At 41.3% G+C, this 22746-nt stretch overlaps 1 protein-coding gene across 2 annotated transcripts in view; it reads left to right on the top strand.

Moving 5' to 3' along the window:
* Positions 1 to 18567, top strand: part of RDX (radixin) — a 104616-nt gene extending 86049 nt beyond the window's left edge. For both annotated transcript variants that reach the window (XM_018556250.1, XM_018556249.1), the window contains exons 11-14: positions 3711 to 3871; positions 5659 to 5751; positions 12948 to 13205; positions 17491 to 18567. In XM_018556250.1, coding sequence (XP_018411752.1) covers positions 3711 to 3871; positions 5659 to 5751; positions 12948 to 13205; positions 17491 to 17655 — 677 coding nt within the window. In that variant the 3' untranslated portion in view covers positions 17656 to 18567. The remainder of the gene's footprint in view (positions 1 to 3710; positions 3872 to 5658; positions 5752 to 12947; positions 13206 to 17490) is intronic.
* The last annotated feature ends 4179 nt before the right edge of the window (positions 18568 to 22746 follow it).

Genomic DNA, 22746 nt, shown 5'->3' on the forward strand with positions numbered 1-22746 from the left:
CTGTGTGAAGAACATTTTTTATCACAGTTCTGGCTTGTACTGGGATATGTCCAGCTTGATAGCAACTCTGCACTTGGAGCGGAGAACAGAAATGGAGCATGGTATCTAGGCATTTGCAGTGTTGCGGCTTTGCTCAGTTTTAAACCATTTTTTCTGCCACAATAGGTTATCTGATATGTTTAAATCAATACGTCCAGGCAGTGTGTTATAAGCAAAATGCAAGGTATTGCTTTAAAGTCAAATTTGAGAAAAACCTTCTAAATGTTTATGTATTCTTATTTATACAACATATCTATTTTTTAAAACCCCTTTTAGATGTGTGTGTGTGTAGCAGGTTTTTGCGAGTTTCTCAATTTCAAAGTGACCGGAAACTCTGGCTGTCCCCATAGAAATAAATTTGACACCCTGAGTGTCCTCTCATTAACATACAGTGCTTTTAGATCTTTAACCCTTTGTTAGGACATTGTTCAAATCTAGTTTACAACATATAATGGGATCTGCCAGCACAGTACAGATGGGGTTAATTATGGTAAACAACCTGCCCAGCCCCAAAATTCAGTTTAGAGAAAGTATTTTCTTTTGGAAAGTTGTTCCAGTAAAGGTGCAGCTGTGTTGTCAATCTACAACCTCCCTGTTAACGCCTAACCTACATATGCACAAAGACTATGGGAGGGGGTGGATGCAGAAATAGTTTAAGGAACTTCTATCTTTCACTTACCAGTGGATCTGTTGCCTTCGGATCTGAACTGCAGCCAATATCTGTGTGCAGACCGAGGCACAGATTGGTTACCTCTCCCTAAGCAGCCAATCAATGCCTCTACCTGCTGTGGCTCAGAGCCAGAAGTAGCAATCGCCCAGGAAGCAGAAGATGGAAGTGACTAAAAGGCATACTGACCTCCAACCAGTTCTAGTGCTAGCTTATGTTAAGAGTTAGGATGAGGGTGAATGTGGGGACTTGCTTGCCAGAGGAACCCCTCAAGTGCTGTGTCAGCCACAATCTCCTTCATTATTTTGTCACCTCCACAGACATGTTTCAATGTACGTTTGCTATCTTAATTGCCCAGAATTACATAACTCTCACATGCACACAGGAGGTAATTCATCCCGTCACCAAGGCATGCCAAAATTCCACGCATGTGTGGCTCAGTGCACATTCGATAGAATCGCTGCTGGCACAGAGGAGAGAAGCTTTTACTGCAGGAGAAACATAGAGTTTATTCTGCAAGAAAAGCCAACCTTTCGGTTTTAACGTTGGTTCCATTTTAAGGTCTGCTTTAAATGACTGGTAGGGAGGCTTGGAAAGTGGGTGAAAACGGGGAAGGAAAATGCAGTTTGCATAGAACTTTCTGCTTGTTTGTCACATCATTAGCAATTTTTTTCATCATATGCTTACTTTGAGATGTACTTTAAGATCATTGGAAGTCGGTGGAAGCCATACTGTGTCTGTATATGGCTCCAACATTAACCACTAAGCCAGGCTGAAGAGTAGAAGCCACCTCCTAATTTTTCTGCATGCTGGTGACTATCACTGATGCACTGTTTTTTTTCCATTGAAGTGATAGTAAGTCTCTGACCTGGAAGAAGTAAGTACATATCGGGTGTCGTAACACTTCACTGGCTAAATGCTTGGCCTCGGTCACCAACTAACGAGGCGAGGATAAGCAAGTCAGCCCTAGAAGATTTTTTAGAACAGGTTCGGAATAGTAGCTGTCTTCTTTTCATCCTGAGCTCGTGTTTCTGTAGTGGGCTTGTGGATCATCATTGTTTATTGTCCTTTGAGTACTTGGCAAGTTCTCTGTGTAAGTAGCGTGCCCAAAGATAGGAGGCAATAGTGTTTCTTGTCTGCTCATCATCACCAAACTGCTATCGCTACATTTTCGTTTGCATTTTGTAAAATGCTTTTGTTATTTAGCAGAGTATGTAAAGCATTTCATCTAGGTTTCATACATGCTTAACTACGACTTAGATCTGCAAGCTGATTAGGCTGCAGAGCTCTGAAATAGCCCTGACTGCAGAGCTCATTGTATATACAGCCTTACAGCTGGCTGCTAATACTGTATCTTGTAACTGGCAGAAAGGCTGACATTGAGAGAATTAGATTGAACAGTTTTTCAGCTTTCTGTTCTTTTATCCAGATTATGTTCTTTCTTACTGTTAGGTTGTTGTTTGTTTGGTTTTTTTCTTGCATCTCTTCACTGATGAGTAGCGGATGTGTAAACACTTTACTGCATGTGTGTGACTAATCTTATGCTAAACGGCAATCACGGCTACAGAAATCTCCTTTTTAGTTTGGATGTTGATAAGCTTGTAGATTAGGAACACCCAACATTTTCCAATGAGTCTGTTATACCAGAAATTCTGTATCTGAAAACATGTGGAGTGATTATTGTATACTGCGTTAGTGTGTATATACCTGTATGGTGAATGATTAATGCTTTCCAGTCAGAGGTCGAGCTATGATCACACAAGAGCTTTTCATGCCTGCATTTCTGTCAAAGGAGAGGATTTTCTTTCCCGAAAATGCATGTTTGATGGGACCAGAACAGTATTTAATAATGGTAATCTAGCATTTTGTAATGTCTGCTGCTAATCAGGACTTTTAATTCTGAAAAGTTTGAAATGTTGTACAGGTTTACTTTAAAGTCCAAATCCAGCCAAAACTTTATTTTGTTTTTGGCACAGCAGAAAAGGGTTAAAACCTCCCAAGTTTTTATTACGGTCTTGCACCTAGGAAGTAGACTTCCCCTTCAATCATGTCAAGACAGGAAATGATGAGAAATCCATCGGTGTCGCAGACAAAACGCATATTGGTAGAGTGGGAAAGGGAAACCGAAATGTCAACTCTTCTCCAACCGATCCAAAACCATAAAGTAAACATTTGGTTCAAGTTGGGTTATAAATGAAAATCACATCATCTCAATCACCTCCTCTGTCCATGGAAGCCTTTGGAAAACAATGTGATTCAAGTAGATGTCTGGGCAATACTATATTATTGCATTGTGCTTGTAATGTGCACCATCTTATATGATGAATACATTAGTCTGCGGTATTCTTTTGGAGGACTAAAACTTGTCTGGGAATAATGGTACTTTCTCCTCCTTTCGTGGCACCATGTAAAGGTGACAATTTTGTGTCTCGAGATTTCTCTTGGACAGGACTGGAAAGTGTTTGGAGCTCACTGAAGTGGATACACTATGGAGGTGTTTCCTTGCAGTGGTGGGAACACACCTTTCCATCCAGCCATCTACTGCAATGGACAGCTCTACTCTTATATGCCAAGGAGAGTGTGTGATAGAGGGAGGCTATAGCTATCCAACATCCCCCCCCAGTCACTGTCTTTAATAGAATTCTTGACAACGAAAGTGTCTTGCATTATTCTGATCAGCATTCTTTAAAAATACAAAGTTACAATAGAATGTTTTTAGGTATTTAGTAAACTTTTCACCTAGACTGGTGCCATGGCTAGGTTTGCGTGGCTTGTTATCTGTTGCACAGTGACATCTACTGTCAAATACCACTGACTTGTAAAGTGCTTGTGTGATCCTGTCTGTAGCCTAGAAATATATTACTGACACCTAACATGTATTTAATCTTTTCTGTTGTCAGTGGAAACCTAGAACTGATACAAATGAAAACTCACATAGCGCCCACTTTGTCTGGAATCCCTAATGTGTGTGTGTGTGTTTGTTTTTTTTTGTTTATTTTTACAGAGCTAGAAGAACAAACTAGAAAAGCTTTAGAGTTGGAACAGGAAAGAAAACGAGCAATAGAAGAATCCGAGCGCCTGGAGAAAGAGCGACGGTCTGCAGAAGAAGCCAAGGCAGCACTGGCCAAGCAAGCTGCAGACCAGATGAAAAACCAGGAGCAGCTGGTGAGGAAGTGCACAGAGAAGGCAGGAGTTTATAGATGACAGTTACTGATTTATATGGATTAAGTCTAAAATCACAGGGGTTTCACTTTAGTAAATAGAGTTTGTTGATTTACTTTTGCTGGGGAAATCTTTGGCTGAATTTTTGTTTAGTGAAGTTGACACTCACAGGTTAAAGAAGCACTCTAGGCAGAACGCAAAATCCTTTATAAGCATACAATGTAAGCTGCACCTTTCTTGCATCATCTTTTGTATACACTGCATTGGAGCAGGAATAGAAATCTGTACCCCTGTATTCTTCCAACAATAATCCCTGTGCCTTGGTTTTCAGAATCAAGAACCCTGCACTGGAAGTTTTTAGTGTAAGGCTTTCGACCCCAAAAACAAGTAAACAAAATAATTAAAGAACAACAACAAAACCCCCAAATGTCATTACACCTAACTATTGTGCTGACCCTAACTCATAACCAAACACTAACCTGACCCTTTTTTAGTCCTCATTTTTAACCTAAACACTTAAATCTAAATACCTAACCCTTAAATCTTCACCTAAACCAAATAATCTCCTGCAGATCCATACTTGCCTTCTCCTGCATCAAACACTCCTGGTCCTTTACCAAAAGCAACATAAACCAAGATGAGAGTGCTGAAAACCACTGATAAACTAGCAATAAATTAAACATTGCTCGTTCCCTTACTTATTCTACTCAAGAAAACAAACTACCCTACACTAACCTAGTAATGAGTTTTTGGCCGCTTGCACATGAAAAAGAACAGCCTTGGCTTTTTAAAGAGGGGAATGAAGAGAGGTCCTTTTCTCTGTAATCTATCAAATGACAGAGGAAGGGCTGACAACATGGCTTTTGGAATTCAGAGCAAATACACTGTGTTATGTCAAACAGGGTGTTAGGAACACACTACATTTCGGGTATATTACCCGTTATTTTTCTGCACTTACAGTGTGCTTAAAGGGATAAAACATGGGAAAGTGGACATGTATTGCAGAGATGTATAAATGTTTTATTTTCCCTTGACATGAGCTTTAAACTCTGAACACTTCGTGCAACACTTGAAATAAACACCTGAGGTTTCCAGACTTGGTATGGGTATAATGGTACTATACCTAACTGATTGTGCTTCGAGTTGCTCACTCCTAAGGGCTTTGTTCCCACTATCAGCCACACTCAACTGCCCAGCTGCTGCTACGTGTGCCCGGCACAGTGCTGTTGCACTTGATCGAGACGCATCGCACATTTTGTTTTTTTGTTGAACCATCACAAGTGAATTTCATTACCTTCTATGGGCACACCACGGTGAAATGCGGTTGTATTGCATCTCACTTCAATGCACTTAAAAAAACAAAGTACTGCATGCTGTACTTCTTTTTTTTTTTTTTTAAAGCACACCACCGCAATGTGTGAACTGTGCCCACTTGTGACGCGGCAAATTGCTTTGTCTTGCGTTCAGGCTGCGCAGCCCGAGCGCATTGGGTGTGAATGGCCTCTAAAAGAGTGGTTTTTGTGGCAGCCCGCTCCTTTCAAGCGCAGTCTTTCTCTCCTCTTTCAAATGCTAGCTTAGAATATATAAATCCAATCTTGGTGGGAGTAAATTTTCAGTTATGTCTTTGACTTAAGCTATGCTTGAGTGCTGGATCTGGACCACAGGCAGCTGCAGCTTATGGTAATGTCTATGGTAGAATATTTTTCAAGTGTAGTGTTTGTTACAGTGAAGGGTTATGGGTGTTCACCTTACTGAAGTGTTTAATGCTGATACTTTTCTGTTCACTGTAGGCTGCTGAACTTGCAGAGTTTACTGCCAAGATTGCTTTACTTGAAGACGCAAAGAAGAAGAAGGAAGAGGAAGCTTCGGAGTGGCAACAAAAAGTAATCTCCCTTTCTAAATTTCTTATTTGTATGCATTTAATACTCTTTTTGGTTGATTGCAACAACTCAGGGCATAGAATCACACTGAGCCTATTTTTTAATCAGTGATTTCTATGTAGATTCCAACCTGCCAGTTATACACTATGTAAAATGTATGTGTTTTAGCACTTGGAGAGCTTATCTGGTGCTGCCAGCAATCCCTAATTGATGGCATTGTGTTGGGCTTTAAAGAAGACTCTGGGCAAAAGTTTTCTTAACCCTTGCAGTGGGGCTACCCCCCCGCACTGCAAGGATTTACTGCTCGTTTTTGATAGGTGCTAACAAAAAAAACAAAACACTCAGCTAGCTTTCTGCTTCTCTGGTCTCTGAAACCTCTCAGACTCCTATGCTGCAGCATTGAAATGTTGCTCATTGTCCTCACCTCTACACACAGTGTATAGAACGTGATGAATTATGGGACCTAATACCGCTGCAGCAGAGGGGGTGAGAGGCTCTCGGGACCAGTCTAAGATCGAGCCGGCTCCACGGTTCAGGCAAGTATAACTTACCACTGCAAGGGTAAATAAAAGTTTTTCCCGGAGTTGTTCTTTAAGGGACATTTGAGAATAACAATATGGGAGCTGCAATTCCTGACTTATTTTTTTTTTTAAAGGTGCGGGCCACATGCCTGTCATCCTCCATCCTAGTTTACCTGATGAGCCACACTTACTTGGAATAGGCATGCAGAACATCATTGGCTGCATACTTACAGTAGATGAAAACCCAATTACTAAAATATCATAGCATCTTTATTATGTAAATGTAATTCCAAAAGTCATTTTTAATCCCTTGAATATTTCATAAAAAATTACGTGTTTCATTAAATTATACCCGATGGCCATGTCATGAAGGTCCTTTTTTGGGCACTTCCTGTTTTATATGGTGACAACGCTCTGTATCAGTCTCCCAGTTGTTTCCTGCTGCAAGTGGTTGCGTCGAGACATATTTTGCAGGTATGTTCTGCCATTGTACCCATTAAGAAGCCTATCCAGAAAAAGGACATACAGCTGTTTTTGGAGTACACTTGTGCTCATAAGTTTACATACCCTGACAGAATTTGATTTCCTGGCCATTTTTCAGAGAATATGAATGATAACACGAAAACCTTTCGGTCACTCCTGGGTAGTGTTTGGCTGAAGCCATTTATTATCAATCAATTGTGTTTACTCTTTTTCAATCATAATGACAACAGAAACTACCCAAATGACCCTGATCAAAAGTTTACATATCCCAGTTCTTAATACGGTGTGTTGCCCCCTTTAACATCAATGACAGCTTGAAGTCTTTTGTGGATGTGTGGATGAGGCTCTTTATCTTCTCAGATGGTAAAGCTGCCCATTCTTCCTCCAGGTCCTGTACATTCTTGGGCTGTCTTGCATGAACTGCACGTTTGAGATCTCCCCAGAGTGGCCCAATGATATTAAGGTCAGGAGACTGAGATGGCCACTCCAGAACCTTCACTTTATTCTGCTGTAGCCAATGACAGGTCGACTTGGCCTTGTGTTTAGGATCATTGTCATGTTGGAATGTCCAAGTACGTCCCATGCGCAGCTTCCGGGCTGATGCATGCAAATTGTCAATGTTTTCAGAGTGTCCTGTATTTCACCTGAAGTTATATGTGGGTTTTTCTTTGCATCCCGAACAATTTTCCTGGCAGTTGTGGCTGACGGTTTAGTTGGTCTACCTGACCGTGGTTTGGTTTCAACAGAACCCCTCATGTTCCACTTCGTGATTAGAGTTTGAACACTGCTGATTGGCATTCTCAATTCCTCGGATATCTTTTTATATCCTTTTCCTGTTCTATATAGTTCAACTACCTTTTCCCGCAGGTCCTTTTGACAATTCTTTTGCTTTCCCCATGACTCAGAATCCAGACACGTCAGTGCAGCATTGAATGAAGGATGCAAGGGTCTGTCGGGAGGCCAGAAACTCATTGGCCTTTTATACACACACACTGATTACATGCACATCACAGGTGAGGATGGTTCCCTTTAATAGCCATTCACACCCCTTTGTGTCAACCTGTGTGCATGTTATCAGGCCAAAATCACCAGGGTATGTAAACTTTTGATCAGGCTTATTTGGGTAGTTTCTGTTGTCATTATGATTGAATAAGATTGATAATAAATGGCTTCAGCCAAACACTACCCATGAGTGACAGGTTTTCGTGTTATCATTCATATTCTCTGAAAAATGGCCAGGAAATCATAAATTCTGCCAGGGTATGCAAACTTATGAGCACAAGTGTATATGCATAAAGACAGGGAGTAGCTGCAAAGGGATTAGTAAAAAAGTGAAAATGTTATTTTTTAAAAGAAAAAAAACCCAAAACATACTAGTTGTTTATCAAATGAGCCTGCAGAGGCTAACTTCCCTGCATTGCAAACCAGAAAGGAAAGGGATTGTCTGATCACCATGTATATATAAAAAAGCATTAGGGTTGATGTTCATTACAGCTATACCCAAAACAACAAATGAAGCCCTGACCAAAGCAAGCTAGAGAGGTGTTCAGCAGTGATACCCAAATTATTATTGATGCCCATCTCTTTGTACAGTTTAGTCTTTTTCAGAACATATGAACATGAAAAGTCGCTATCAGGACTGAAATTGTTTTGTATGATTAAATCCAGGAAACCTACACTGAGAGAAATAAAGACCCCCTGCTGCTGACCTGAAAGTTCTAGTTGAACTGACCTGAAAAAAGCACGCAAATGAAGTCTGTTAAAGTGTAGTTCCACTTTTGTAGTCAAATTGGGACAACATATACATTTATATTTGTGATATGTTCATATTCACATTGCTTAAGATATAAAAAAAAAAAAAAGTTGGCTACATTTCAAGTGCTTTTTACTTGCCTAAGAATCATACTTTGCTTCTCCCTATGTAATGTTACGGAGGGGGGAGGGGGGGGTGTTAATGTTTACTCTAATTAACCCTATATGGCAGACTTTCATTATCAGTTTTAAACTATAGTTGAACACTGTCCTAACAAAGGGTTGAAGCCTTCACGGGATTGTGTGTTCATGAGAGGAAGTTGAGTCTGACACTATAGTTTCACACTCAGCCTATTCAGAGTAGCTTGGAATCTGCACAAAAGCCTGCACCAAAGAGACATCTAAAAGGTGTCACAATAAAAATCATTATTACATATGCAGTGTGAATAAGAACACAGAACAAACATATAGTGGGGTTTTCTGAAATTTCACGGCAAAAGTGAAACTACACTATGCCGGGACTAGTAAAGGCAATGTCAGGTTGGGAAGTGGTAGATGTTTGGTTAATGGGTCTTCTCATTACTGCACCCTCTGTCAGTCTCTGCACTGGCTTCCTGTTTCTTTTAGGATAAACTTCAAACTCCTCAGCCTTACCTACAAAGCTCTGCATAACTGCGCACCGGCTTGCATTTCATCCCTAATTAGAAGATGTACTCCAAATCGGCCCCTTCGTTCCATTAATGACCTGACCTGAGACTATCCTGCTCACTCACCTGCACACCCAACTCTTGTCTACAGGACCTCACCAGGGCTGCCCCTACCTTATGGAATTCTCTCCCACGCCACATCAGGCTCTCACCATCCCTACAGGGCTTTAAAAAATCCCCCAAAACGCACTTCAGAGAAGCGTACCAGCTCTTCCCTTGTTTTCTCACCCTATACACCCTTCCCTTCTGCTCCCATTTCCTAGTACTCTCGAATCCCTCCCATTTTATTTGGTATACATCTGTAGTCTACCCTTCCCACCCCTGTCTCTTTGGTCCCCTTCATCTTAGACTGTAAGCACGTTTTGGCAGGGTCCTCCTCACCTACTGTTTCTGTATGTCAATGATACTTGTCAGTGTTTCTTACTGTTCTAACGATTGTACAGCGCTGCGGAATATGTTGGTGCTATATAAATGATTACAATTGTTCTAAATTTTCCCCACTCTATAGAAGAAAAAAAAAAAGTGGCTGAAGTTCATTGTGCTGCAGAAAAGCAAACTATGACAGGACCTGATCACACATGGTCATATTTGATCATTCCAATTAGCCGCACACATCATTTCTATTCTTCACTCACAATACACACGGTGGGGTTATAACGGTTAACCATCTCTTTCATTTTGATTGGCTTGACAACCTTCTTTTCAATTAGCGCCTTTCACCTAGTCTCATTCGGCTGAACAAAAGATCATTTTCTTCCCAGTATGTTCCAAGATTATATAACAGTGTTTATAAACTCATTAGATGGACGTGGGGGTGTTTGAAATCCGTAAGGTTTAAAGGACAACTATAAGGTGAGTGAAGTGTTACACTCATCCTCATAGTTAGAGCCGACGGGTGATACTGAAACTGTCACACGTCGGCTCTATTGATCGGGGAGTGAATAACAACATACTGTTGCTTGCACACTTTCCGATCATCTCCCTGCAGGCAGTGGTGACTTTTAGTCACCACTCCCAGCAGGGATTCCCCTCTCCGATCTTACAGCACTGACTGGAGGAACAGACGGGGGAAGGGGCGGGCATTGCTAGCTCTGTCTCTAGATAGGAAGAGCCAGCTTTCAATCAGCCAGTGGGGTGAATCAACAGTATTATCGGGATGCTTTCAGTATATAGCGGGCAATAGCCCTGCCATATACTGACTTTTGGGTCACAGGAGGGCATTGGTACCCCAAAGAAAACTATGGGGAAAAAAAGGTTATCCCATATTTCTCTTTTAAAGTTAAGTTATTCAGATAAAAACAGAGTTTGGTTTCTTTATACCAAAATACTGTGTTGTCACTTTCTTCATCATTTTCTGCATACCCTGATGATTAGATGATGCTTAGCAGATGGAGCCTGTAAGGCTTCCTAAAGGTCCCCACACACCCAACGATAATCGTACGATATCACGCGATCGTACGATTATCGTAAGGTGTGTGGAAGCCGTGCGACCTCTACTACTGTAAGGTCGCACGACTTTAAACTTACGGACATGTTCGAAAACCCGCCGAGCATCGTACGATGTTCGGCGGGTTTGTGGCACGTCCGTACGATAAAAGCCATACGGGCCGGTGTGTGCAAGCGCACACTGCCCGTTCGGCATTGCGGTCATCGGAAGCCCGTCCCTCAGGGGGCGTGGCTTGCTATCATCGCAAGTACGATCTGCCTATGCAAGATAGGCAGATTGTACGTTTTTTAAGTACCTTACAACCATCGCAAGACAAAAGTCTTGCGATGATTGTAAGGTGTGTGCCCAGCCTTAGACTCATCACTGGGTCCAGCACTGTGGAGGATGGCTCTACTGGGAAGATTACAGACTGGCATGATTCAAAGTGAAAAAGGCAGATCATGTGACAATTGCTCTGTAATTGGGGTGAAAATAATCGTATTGGGAGATTGGCTTCACAAATGATTGAGCAGGCTAAAAAAAAAATCTGATTTTCTCTGATAACTGAATGCACGTGAGTCGAGTTCTCCATCTCCTCATAAGCTGCAATGTTTAGATTGTTTTGTATGCACGTATTAATGGGTTTGTCCATTTATGAAAAATCAGATTGCTCTATGACTGGCCAGCTTTAGAAATATGAACAGATTTGTCATCTTGTTACATTGACTGAAGTCCTCCCTCTGCATAGCCAAATATTTTCAGATGTCAAGAAGTGCACAACATTCTTGTTGATCTTGCCATCAAATCTCATCAGCCAGTAGCTTGTGCTCTGTCTCTGCTGACTGTACTTATTTAGTCAGTCTGTTTTGTCTGTGGACTTCAGAAAACCTCTCCTATGATATCTAGAGGAGGGGGGTTCTGTAGTCCTAACACATTTCTCGTGCTAGGGTGACAATGCTGCTTCACAGTAGATACAGTATAGAAGGAATTGTTGCCAGCCTAGGACAGGAATTTTTGTCGGGACCACCAGGTGAAAATAAAAGGGCTAAAAAAAAGAACTAATGGAACCTGTAAGGACCGTTAAGCTGTGGTAGGCTAAATTTTTGTTCAGATTAAGATGCACTAAAAAACTAGGACAGTTTTAAGCTCTGGACCAATATACCCAAATTGACCTCTAATAAACCCAGCCACAGAGGTATATGAAATCGTACCCATCGCCCAACAAACCTTGCCCAATTTCCTGCCCCAAATATTGGAGCTGCCCTCTCATATAGGGGCCTTCAGAATGTGTGCAGCTGTTATAATTCACAACTATAGCATGTCATTCTACCATTTTTCATTGCATTTTTTTATTCCAGTCTGAAATACTGTATCTTCACCATCCATGTAATCTACCCAAAAAAATAAGGTGCATCAGTATTTATCTGGCATGTAGACGAAGCTGCCTCCAATACGTTTCCAGCATTTCAGGTCAGTGTGACCCTTTCTCTGGCTTGGAATCACATAACGTTACAATACAATTCCAGTCTTGAGAAAGGTCAGATTGACCCAAAATATTACAAATTTGTTTGGCGCTGTTTCAGCTACATGCCAGAAAGATTCAATTGCATCTTCTTATTGTGGTGGGTTATATGAACACTGCTGATATTTCAGACAAGAATGGAAATGCTATAAATGTAGTCTTCTGTGGTGACCTCCTTAGCATGTAAAGTGGTAGTTCCTTGATGTGCCTGATAGGTGAAATGGCAAATGCACGAGGCAATACAGTTCAAGGTGTTGCTGCTGTTATTATGTATTACTGGATATTAAATCTGTGACTTTCTAACTCCTGTGCCAGCATGCACTTCTTAGGCCCCATTACACTGAGCGATTTTTGCAGCGATATCGCTCATATTTCCACGCAATATCGCTCTATGTAGCTTCTCCAATCCATTTCAATGGAGTTGTTCACATCTCGTCGCTCAATATCGCTTGTAGCTCCTACATGACCCTTTTTTCGAGAGATTTTGCTCCTGATTGCATACAGCCCAATAGGAAAAAGTCGCTCAATATCGCAAGTCGCTCAGTGTGAATGGGGCCTAAAAAGAGGCATGCCTAATAAAAAAAAAAAAAAAAAGAGGTAATATTTCTATCTCCTCAAGGACAGTGAACTTGTTTACAACCAAAGACTTTGCAAACAATAGACTTCCAATACATTATTCAGTCTATCCCTCTACAATTGTTACAGCCTTGACCTCACACGTTGTATTTCTGTGATTTGTATAGCGTATTATATTGATGCAGAACCTGGCACTTACTCTTTTCTTTCAGGCATATTCAGCACAGGAAGATCTAGAAAAAACCAAAGAAGAATTAAAATACGTAATGTCTGTCCCACCACCTCCCCCACCCCCACTACCTCCACCGCCAGCAGCACCCGCGGAGAACGAACACGAGCATGACGAACAGGACGAAAACAGTGCTGAGGCCAGCGCAGAACTGGCCAATGATGGTGTGATGAACCATCGCAGTGAAGAGGAAAGGCTGACGGAGACGCAAAAGAATGAGCGAGTAAAGAAGCAGCTTCAGGTAAGTTGTACTTTTGTTTTACATTTTTTTTTTTCCCCAGTCACATTTTTTTGTCTGTCTGTTGAAAGACATATTGGGGGCATTTCTATAACTAGCACAGTCTGGTAAATTTTGCACTATTTTGCCTTTTTTTTATATTTTTGTTTCTCCAAAGTTGGAGGAAATTTGGTACTGTAGGTAAATGACAGGTTGAAATACATATGTAATTGAATACTGCACTGCCAGGAGCCATTTGTTACATAGTCAAATATATATTATATATGTTAGAAAATCTTCCAGTTTTCCAAAAGTGCTGAAAAGTTGCTGAAACACAAGGTGAAGCCCCAACAACATAACGCGAGGCACCTAGATTGCATTATGAAACATGCTGGGGCATCCCTCTGCAACAATTGTACTGAATCATTGAATTGGTATAATGCTGCCCTGGGTTTCTTTAGTTGCCATGTCCCAATGCAGTGACTGATCCTCTAGCAAAGTATATTGTTTGGCATGCTTCTTTCAACCTGGTTCACCCTAGGTTTGCTTTAAAGCGCAATTGAAGTCTGATGTTGAAGTTTACTTCAGCTCTGCTGTTCTCATCTTTTGCAAGATTTTTCTGCTCTCTTAGGGAGGAATCTTGTTGCATCAAGACAGGTAGTGCGGATCCTGTCCTAGGTAGGACTTCACATTTTCGCTTTTTTCCCAGGTATGCACAATTGACAGGTGGCCTTTTCAGCCAGCAGCCCCTGGAACCGGGAGAGTGGTCATGGAACCTCTCTGGGTGTAGGAATCAATGTTGCTGGTGGGGATGGCAAATGTGGATCTTCTTTCATCCAAGTTCAAACACACACTGGACAGGTTGTTCTCCAGGTACAGGGTCCCTCTAGTACAGGGGCGCCCACAATTTTTAGCTCTGAGATCTTTTTTTCAAATGACAAGCTCAATGAGATCTACCAATGAAAAAACACCTGCATTCGCCCGCACCCGGAACGCGTGGGGGGGGGGGGGGGGGGGGTGTGTTGGAGGGGGGAAAAAAAAAAGGGGGGGGGGGGGGTTGGTTGTCATTCGGACGGAGCAGCATGTGCGTTGAGAGAGAGCCACCGGCTGTCAGATCCAGGCCGAGCGGCTCTCTCTCTCCTCACCGCTCGGTGGAATAGGTGGAATCGGTACACACTGATCCTGAAACTACTTCCTTATCTTGCTTTGCAGTATCCAGATAGAGGGCACTACAGTAATCCTCATTGTTCTATGGTATGCTGACCTGTTAAGACTCCTGGTAGCCGTTGTGTCAGATCCTCATGATCTTCTGTCCCAAGGACTATTTTGTCACGCTACTTCATGATCATGGGCTTTATCGGCTTGGTTTTTGAAGCCCTGGTTTTTCTTAAGTCCAGAGCTCTGTAAATTTCTATTTCTTACAATGCTCCCAGCTAGAAAGGCTACTTCCCTTAAGGTCTATCATTGGACACGGAAGACATAATTTAATTTCAGTCTCGTCGGCGTCTAACCTATGAATTTCTCCCTGGGATGAATCCTCTCCTTCCTGCGGCTGGGTCTGGACCAGCATTTTGTTCTTAGCACCTTAAAAAAGCAAGATTTCTGTCTGCTTTGTCTTGTTTCAGACACCTTTCTTTTACTCATTGATTTAGGCTTTGTACAAAGAGTCTCCTAAGGAGCTTCACCTGTTAGTTCCCCTGTGACTCCGTGGGATCTGATTTGCATTCTCTCTGTGCATTAAGACCAACCCACCCATAGGAGACATTTCTTTTCTCTGCTGTCACCCACAAGCTGGTTTTTCTTGTAACAGTCGCCTCGGACGTGCAAGTGTCTGAACTGGCAGTCTTATCCTGCAAATGACCCCTTCTGGTCTTGCACAGTGACAACATGGTGTTGAGTTCTAAGACTTTGTTCTTGCAAAGGAGTCACTATCTTTCACCTCAACTAGGACATGCTCTTCGTCTCTCTGTCCAGCTCCGGAAAACCGAAAGGAAATTTCCCTTCATTGTCTGAATGTGATTTGGGTTATGAGTTTATGAAAAATGTTTTTTTCAGCCACTGCTTAAGCAACGCTGCTTTAGTTTTTTCTTGTTTTCTTTGGCCTGTTAGCCTTTGTTGCTGTCTTGCCCACCCCTTTGCTGGACCTCTTTGGGACATTCACACGGCCTAAGAATTGTGTTTGGATTTTTGTACTTGCTGTAAAAATTGTTTTTTTGGAGTCAATTTAGGGACACAGGTCCCTACTTCCTGTGTGCATTTCTTGCTCTCCCTATTACTTGCTTACTAAACTGTGTATAGTGTTTGTGGACAGGGTTATCCTGTGCTGGCCCACAGCTTTTTTTTTTGTTGCCATTCTTCAATTTTCCTGTAGGCAGCAATGTAACCTGACAGTCTAAGAATTCTTGCGTCTAGTCTTCTGTGACTATATGTATGGGGTATAGCAGTGAACCTCTCTTTGCAGTCGGCCACCGGGCTCTGAAGATTTTACAATCTGTAGTAATACATTTATCTATATATGTTTGTTTTTCCTCAGCCTTTAGTTATCTCATGAATTTTAAATTAGACTCCAATTGTGCTTTAAGCAGCAAGGTGAATCATTTACATTGTATATATTTATTTAAAGGCAGACATTTCTTTTGAGTTGCATTTAAAATTGTAATATTGTCATGCAGATGATTACCAGCTCATATATAGCAGTAACATCATGTGTTAAATGTGTCATCGTTACCTGCTTCAGCTTTTACCTGCCTGCCACTTAATCTCCCTACAGTTCTGATCCAGTCTTGTTTGCTTTTACTTGAATGCATGTGTTGTGTTTGTATGTGTTACCCATCCAGTAAAGGTTCCAGTCTGCTCATAGATGTATTCCTGCTCAGATTGCTTGGTAGAGATGGGCAGATTACTATTCTGCCCACAGATTGATAAGTCTAAAGCCCCATTCACACCTAGGCCCTTTGTCACAAGCTGCAACATATAGTAAAGTTAAAGCGCTGTGCTCGGATCCTGATGATTAAGTAAAAACAACTAGGGGTGCTACCCCACTTCAGCCGGGAGAAACTAAAACTGGAATACAAAAAAGGACAGAAGGGCGCCCAACCTAGTGCAGATTATTTTTTATTTTAAAAGACACAAAGATAAAATTGCAATGGTACTCACAATGGAGGGTCATAAAACAGCTTGTGTGGATGTTTTGGAAGAAACAGCAGTTGAGACTGCAATCTGCCTGTGTGCCACTGTAGTGTGGCGGCGTTGACGCGTTTCCGGGGCCAAGCCCCCTTCCTCAGAACGTGACCTCAACTAGGTCACGTTCTGAGGAAGGGGGCTTGAGGTCACGTTCTGAGGAAGGGGGCTTGACACACATACATTAAGTTGAATGTTTTTACGAGCAGATTGTAAATGGGTAAATGCGCAGAAAACACGCAAGAATAATTGTGTTTCCTATTGAGTCTATGGGGACAAATTGCACTGTAAACTGCCAAAAAGCTCATGTACTTTTTCAAGCAACAGCCATTTTTCTAAGCGCGACGCTACGCTCAGGTGTGAACGGGGGCTATAGAAATAAATGGGATTTGTTGTTTCAGTGTGCACAGAAACGTGCAAAAAAACGCCAAGGTGTGAACTGCTGCCGACAACATCCTTTCATTTTTATAATTGGACCATTTCAACTTTGAGCATAAAGAGTTATCTCATTACCAACATTAAGCCATGTACATAAGGGCATCGATTTTTGTAAAAGGGCAGTGTGCACAGCTTACTTTTAACCCTTTCGCTGCCAAGGACGTACGTCGTACGGAGCTACAAAAGTGCTTCCAGCTGGCCAGCTCAGTACGTCGTACATGCAAAGCTTTTAGCTAGCTTTGAGCAGTTATTTGAAGCTTTTAAAGCAACCTTTAACTCTAGTTTGGAGATATTTAACACAGATCCTAATATGAGAGCTGATTATCACAATCTTGAAGCAGTGCTGAATCTTACAGAAGTTTAACCTCCCCAAATGTATTGTATATGGTGCTTTTAAAGGCTACAACAAAACTGCTGAAAGTTTGTAAATGCTTTATAGAGGCTTAATTTACACACTGGCCTTATACTGTACATGTTAAAGCCCATATGTTCGAGGCCTAACTGACTGGATGAAGGCCGGCAGCTATGCAGTCCCCCAAGTGTAGTAAAGGAAGAAATTTGTGAGGTGATGCTTGTTCAGCCTGGTCATTCAGATGATAGACTGGAAGCTAAATCAGTTATAATAAATACACATATAAGAGCGAGTTTGTGGTGTCCTAATTACAGCACAGCTTATTTTTTGGTCTTTTAGGCTCTAAGTTCAGAGTTGGCTCAAGCTAGAGATGAAACCAAGAAAACTCAGAATGACGTCCTTCATGCGGAAAACGTGAAAGCCGGCCGTGATAAGTACAAGACTCTTCGCCAGATCAGACAAGGAAACACCAAACAGCGTATCGATGAGTTTGAAGCAATGTGAGGACACTTCATTGCTATACATTCTACACAATGCTGAATCACTAACCTAGAAAGTAGGCCTTTGCAGACACCGACAACGGAGCATGCCCCCCCTTGCCAAAGCACTTGTACCAGTCAGACTGTGGAGGATAGAATTCAACAAGGCGATCGGAATGGGTTTTATCTCCATGTCTTGTCTAATTACGTTTGTAACACCATATCAATGTAATTCATTTAGCTTGTCTTTTGTTTTTCTGAAAAAAATGTTAGCTGTTAGCTCATAAAGCTTTCACGGTTTGAATTCTGAAAGGACATTTAAATATTAAGCTTAGAACTGACGTTACTGTGTAGAAATGGACATTTTTTTGTTACTTCATAATGTGGAATTATTTGTAATGTTATGCCCTGTTGGAATCTTCTTGTTCTCCTTTTCTTTTACATTTCTAGTATGCCTAGAGCCAGGGCATTTGTAGGGTTGGCGAAAGGATTTCCTGACATGTGCTAGCAATAACTAGGCATTAAGACGTATCTTGTATGAGGAGAACATATAAACCTTAGTGTTAGGGATTGGGCTGAATACTACTACTACCTCACAAACACATGATGACTGGTCCTTGTCATTACCAACGACATGATTTATTCACTAAGATTTACCCTAGTTTGAGGTTTTGTTTTTTTAATATATATATTTCTATTTTTTTTTCTTTATTGCTTTTCACCATTAAGCTGTCTATATTAGTTTGTAAGTCATCACTTCTATTATTTTATAGGAGATAAATAACCATACTAACATTGAAGACATGACAAGCACTATTTACAGTCTGTTACTTGTGTACATTTCTGTTACACTCCTAAATGATTCTCATCACAGAGGCTGGAGGTATCTTTTGGAGACTTGTAATCCATAAGCTTACTTAGTTAATATTTTCTGTTGTGTTCCTCTGCCTCCATTAAATTGTCTGCTTGCTTGGACTGACTGGACCCTGGCTGCAGATTCGGTCTCTGCTGCTGCTCAGGATGCCAGCCAGAAGAACTCCCTATAGAAAAATATGGAGAACTCAGCTGGTGACAACATTGGAAGGAAAGGAGCACACATTAATGGGGTCCATAATGGCAGTAGTGACCCAATAAGGGCTCCAAACCCACATGGGGTAACCAAACATCACCCAGAATGTAGAAATCTGGGTGGAGTGATTCATTAATTATGTCCATACGACAGAGCTCAAGAATTGGGCATGATTTATAAAACTGAAGAAAAAGAGGTCAGGAAGTGTTGACCACGGCATTCAATCCAACAGACTTTTTTCAGGTGAGAATATTATTGCTCATGATGGCTTGCCTTTTATCTGGGATACCCATAATGTTCTAAGATGGGTCTAAGTAGCCCTCAACTGACAATTGGATGCTAGGTTTTTCAGCCAGTCATTGGCTACATTTTCTGTTGTGTTTTTTTTTTTTTTGTGAATTCATTCAGATTGATAGCTGTAAAGTTAGTAGTACAGAAAACGTTTTGATGAAATGCTAAGCTGCTTTATGATGGTATTATGATGTGTAAATTAAAAGACACATTTAAGTGCATTGGTCTTTGATATACAGTGGAAGAAGCTATGCCATTTTTGTTCTGTTGGCCACTAGCAACCAACAATAGAATGTCTGCACCCTTCAAGCTGTTGGTTGCCTGTAGTCCAGTCCACCTGCTAGTTGCTTCCACAGTCAAAGTAAAACAGGTACACTTGAAAAACGTATAGTGACATCGCTACACAAATGGGGTCTCTTCAAAAGTGCATTTAGTGTAAACTCAAAATTATTTTTGGGTGAATTGTTCAGCAGGCAATAGTATTTGTTGCCTGTTTAAACTATTTTGAGTTTTGGCCTGATTAGTGCCAGGCCCGTTAGCCATGCAGTTACTTAATGCAGCTTCTGCTTTGCGCTGTCTCAATTTTTCCCTTTATTTGACAACATGGAGTGTTCGATTTGCAATAGATGTGTGTTTCAAAAAAAGTGTACGTTTCTAATGTATTCACCTGTATTATGTTTATATGTAAAACAAAGAGGTATGCAAGTGGAAAGCATAGTGTTGACTTAGGAAAGAGTTATCTGCAATGTTGCAGTTTCTTTCTGAACATTTCAGTTTCCAAAAGGAAAGACACTTAAAAGTTCAATCTCCTGCCAAACCCATAAATCGCTAGCTCTGAGTGAATAATGACTGGTGTGGCAGTCCAACCGGGGGCTTAAGTTCAGCCTGTGAGTGGAAGTAAGTTGTCTGTATCATTTGGCCAGCACTGTTTGCTCAAGTGTAAACATCCTCAATTCTGATTGCATACTTGAAGTACTTAAGGAGAGGCTAAAAATCCTAGATGCCTGGCTGTTATACTGGCCCAATCGCTTCATGTACATTCTGACCTAGAATATGCATACACATCAATATTGCTGGGGAGAGGTTGGGCATCCTTTTGGCCTGCTCACTCTATGGCAGTGACTCTCATTCTACATAGCAAAAGAGTCAGCATAGCAACCAGGCAACTGGCATTTTCACCAAGAAGACAGCAGTGACAGCCTCTGTGTTTTCTTGGACACGTTGGCTTTAAAGTTCAGTTGAAGTCTTGGTGTTTACTACTGTAATGCAGTCAGGCTGCCTATAAAGTAGTAGCAGTTTTGTTTTAATTAGAAAGTAATGCCGCGAAGGGTTAAAGTAGCCTGTCCTAGCAGCATACTGGAGAACTGGTCTGCTGCTGTTACACACAATTCAGCCTTCCCGACATCCCCCCCCCGCACAGTGCTCCAATCAACAGCTCTACTAACGAAGCATGACCGCTTGATCACTGTGGGGGGCTTGTCAAACTGCTGGAACCCTGGGCTGCTGCATGACCGTAATAATGACAAAGCTTCAGTTGGGTTTTAAAGTGGTTTTCCACCCCAGAACTTGCAGGCCTGTGCAGTAGAGGTCTTATTTAGACCCCAGCAATCAGCTAACTGCAGCCTTCTAGAGCGGACGTAGTGCTTCTAGAGCTCTATGGCTGCTTGGTCTCCTTCATTTATAACTACTCTGCAAGTGGAGGCATTTCAGTCTTTATTGGTAAAGGTGGAAGACCCTTTGTGACACTATATACCTTGGTTTTAATTGGAGATCGTTTCACGAATGGAACTACATAGTTGTAGATCCCACGGAAAGAATGTATTCAGTTCTTTCATAACACTGTGTCTTCTCCATGCAGCTAAAGGATACGGAGACAGCAACCACTTCAGGACCTTAAAGTGACACTAAACTCAGGAGTTAAATCTTACAAATACATTCAAGTACCTTAATAACAAAAATATATCTTATGTGTGTATCACTCGGCTGTAGATCCTCAAATCATTTCTGAATTGGTGCTGACACTGTCCTTCCTTCTGGAGGGAGGCTACTTTTGTTCCCCATGGTGTTGTAAAGTAGACACTGCTCTAAGCTCGCTCCTGTGATGGACTACAATCTCAATACAAATTGATAAACTGAACCTGACATTGTAGTCCATCACAGGAGCAAGCTTGGTGCGGTGTCTACTTTACAACACCATGGGGAAAAAAAGAAAAGACTGTCACTATGAATTCAGAGATGATTTGAGAAACTACAGCTGAGTGATACACATAAAAGATACATTTTTGTTAATAGTTAAGTAACTTGAACTCCTTTTTTAAGATTTAGCTACTGAGTTTAGTGTCACTTTAATGCAAATAAGCATTGTTAGTAGTTGAAAAAGGTCCCTGACATGCATATCTAACTAGCAAACACATGCCAACATGTGCTTCTAACATCTACATTGAAAGATAGCTGGGGTTCCCTAGTTGTCTATTATATGTTGGTCACTATTCACCAGAATCATATCAGTGCTGGGTTTATGGAAGATCTCATAGCTCTGCATTGTGTGACTGAGTCTGTGATGAGCACGCTTCCATATTTTAGGAGGAGGAATAGGAAACTGAAATCTTTTTTTTTTTAGGGAGTTTAATATACACTTGAGTCGCAACTGAAAAGGGAATTTGCCAGACATTTGTTTGGGTATTGCAGATGTATCTTGATCATTGATCTTGCTGAGGACCAAAGGACTTAGGATGCTCTGAGAGCAGCAAGCTTGATATTGCAGTTCTATCTAGCGATGTAACGGTTAATGCCAAGTACGTAATGCGTCCTTTGTCAGATGCCCTAGCGATTATCACAGACACACAGTGGTTCTATAGCTTTCTGCATCTTTCTCTTTCTGGAAGAGGAATGAACATTTAATTGAGATGCTCTAAACACTGTGTACCAATATATTGCGCATATTGATCACTTAAAAGCCATGGAAAGGCAAAAAAGCGTCATTTCATTAAATTTCAGTCTATTTTTCCCATATCTCTTTTTTGTTGTACATTAAAGCTGCAGTTACAACTATTTTCCACCAGGTTGTTTAACAATAAAGATATATTGGACATTTAACATGGCTTTTGTATTTGGTGTGTTTGGGATTTCAGTCATTGCAAGATATTCAATATGTTAAATACAGTTACAAGAACCTTTTGGACACACATATGGACATTCTTGGACATTGGGATGATGCATCTGTATCAGGCCCCAGTGCTCAGAAAAGTCGATCCAGCACTCATACACAATGGACCTGAAATCACCAGTTGCATGGCAACATAGGGATTGTGTAGTAGCAGGAAACATATGCCAACACCCCAAATATATGCAGTTTGCTTGAAGCTTTACTGTGTCATGATAAAAAAAAGCCAAGGCAAAGTCATTTCACCTCGGCAAAGGGGTCCCACATAACCCCAAAACATTGCCCTTTTATTTCACGACTCAGTAAAATGTATGGCTTTCTGCATGTATTTGGAGTGCCGTCATATCTTTCCTATTTACAATTGTGCATTTCTGGTGTATTTGAATGCATGTGAAACTGCACAAGGCATTAGTGAGATCTGTTGTAGGAACTGCATAAGGAAAATGCAGAGATGTAACTAACTATGGTCAGTGAATATAATGGTACAGGTTTGATCAAGTTCTTAGCATGCAGTTTCACATGAATTTAAAGATGAACTGAGAGCTGACCAAAAAAATGAAGTGTGGATGTCTGACCCCCTCATATTTGCAGGA

The sequence above is a fragment of the Nanorana parkeri genome, unplaced genomic scaffold (genome assembly GCF_000935625.1).
Source record: "Nanorana parkeri isolate BGI_ZX_2015 unplaced genomic scaffold, ASM93562v1 scaffold229, whole genome shotgun sequence".
Lineage (NCBI taxonomy): Eukaryota > Metazoa > Chordata > Amphibia > Anura > Dicroglossidae > Nanorana > Nanorana parkeri.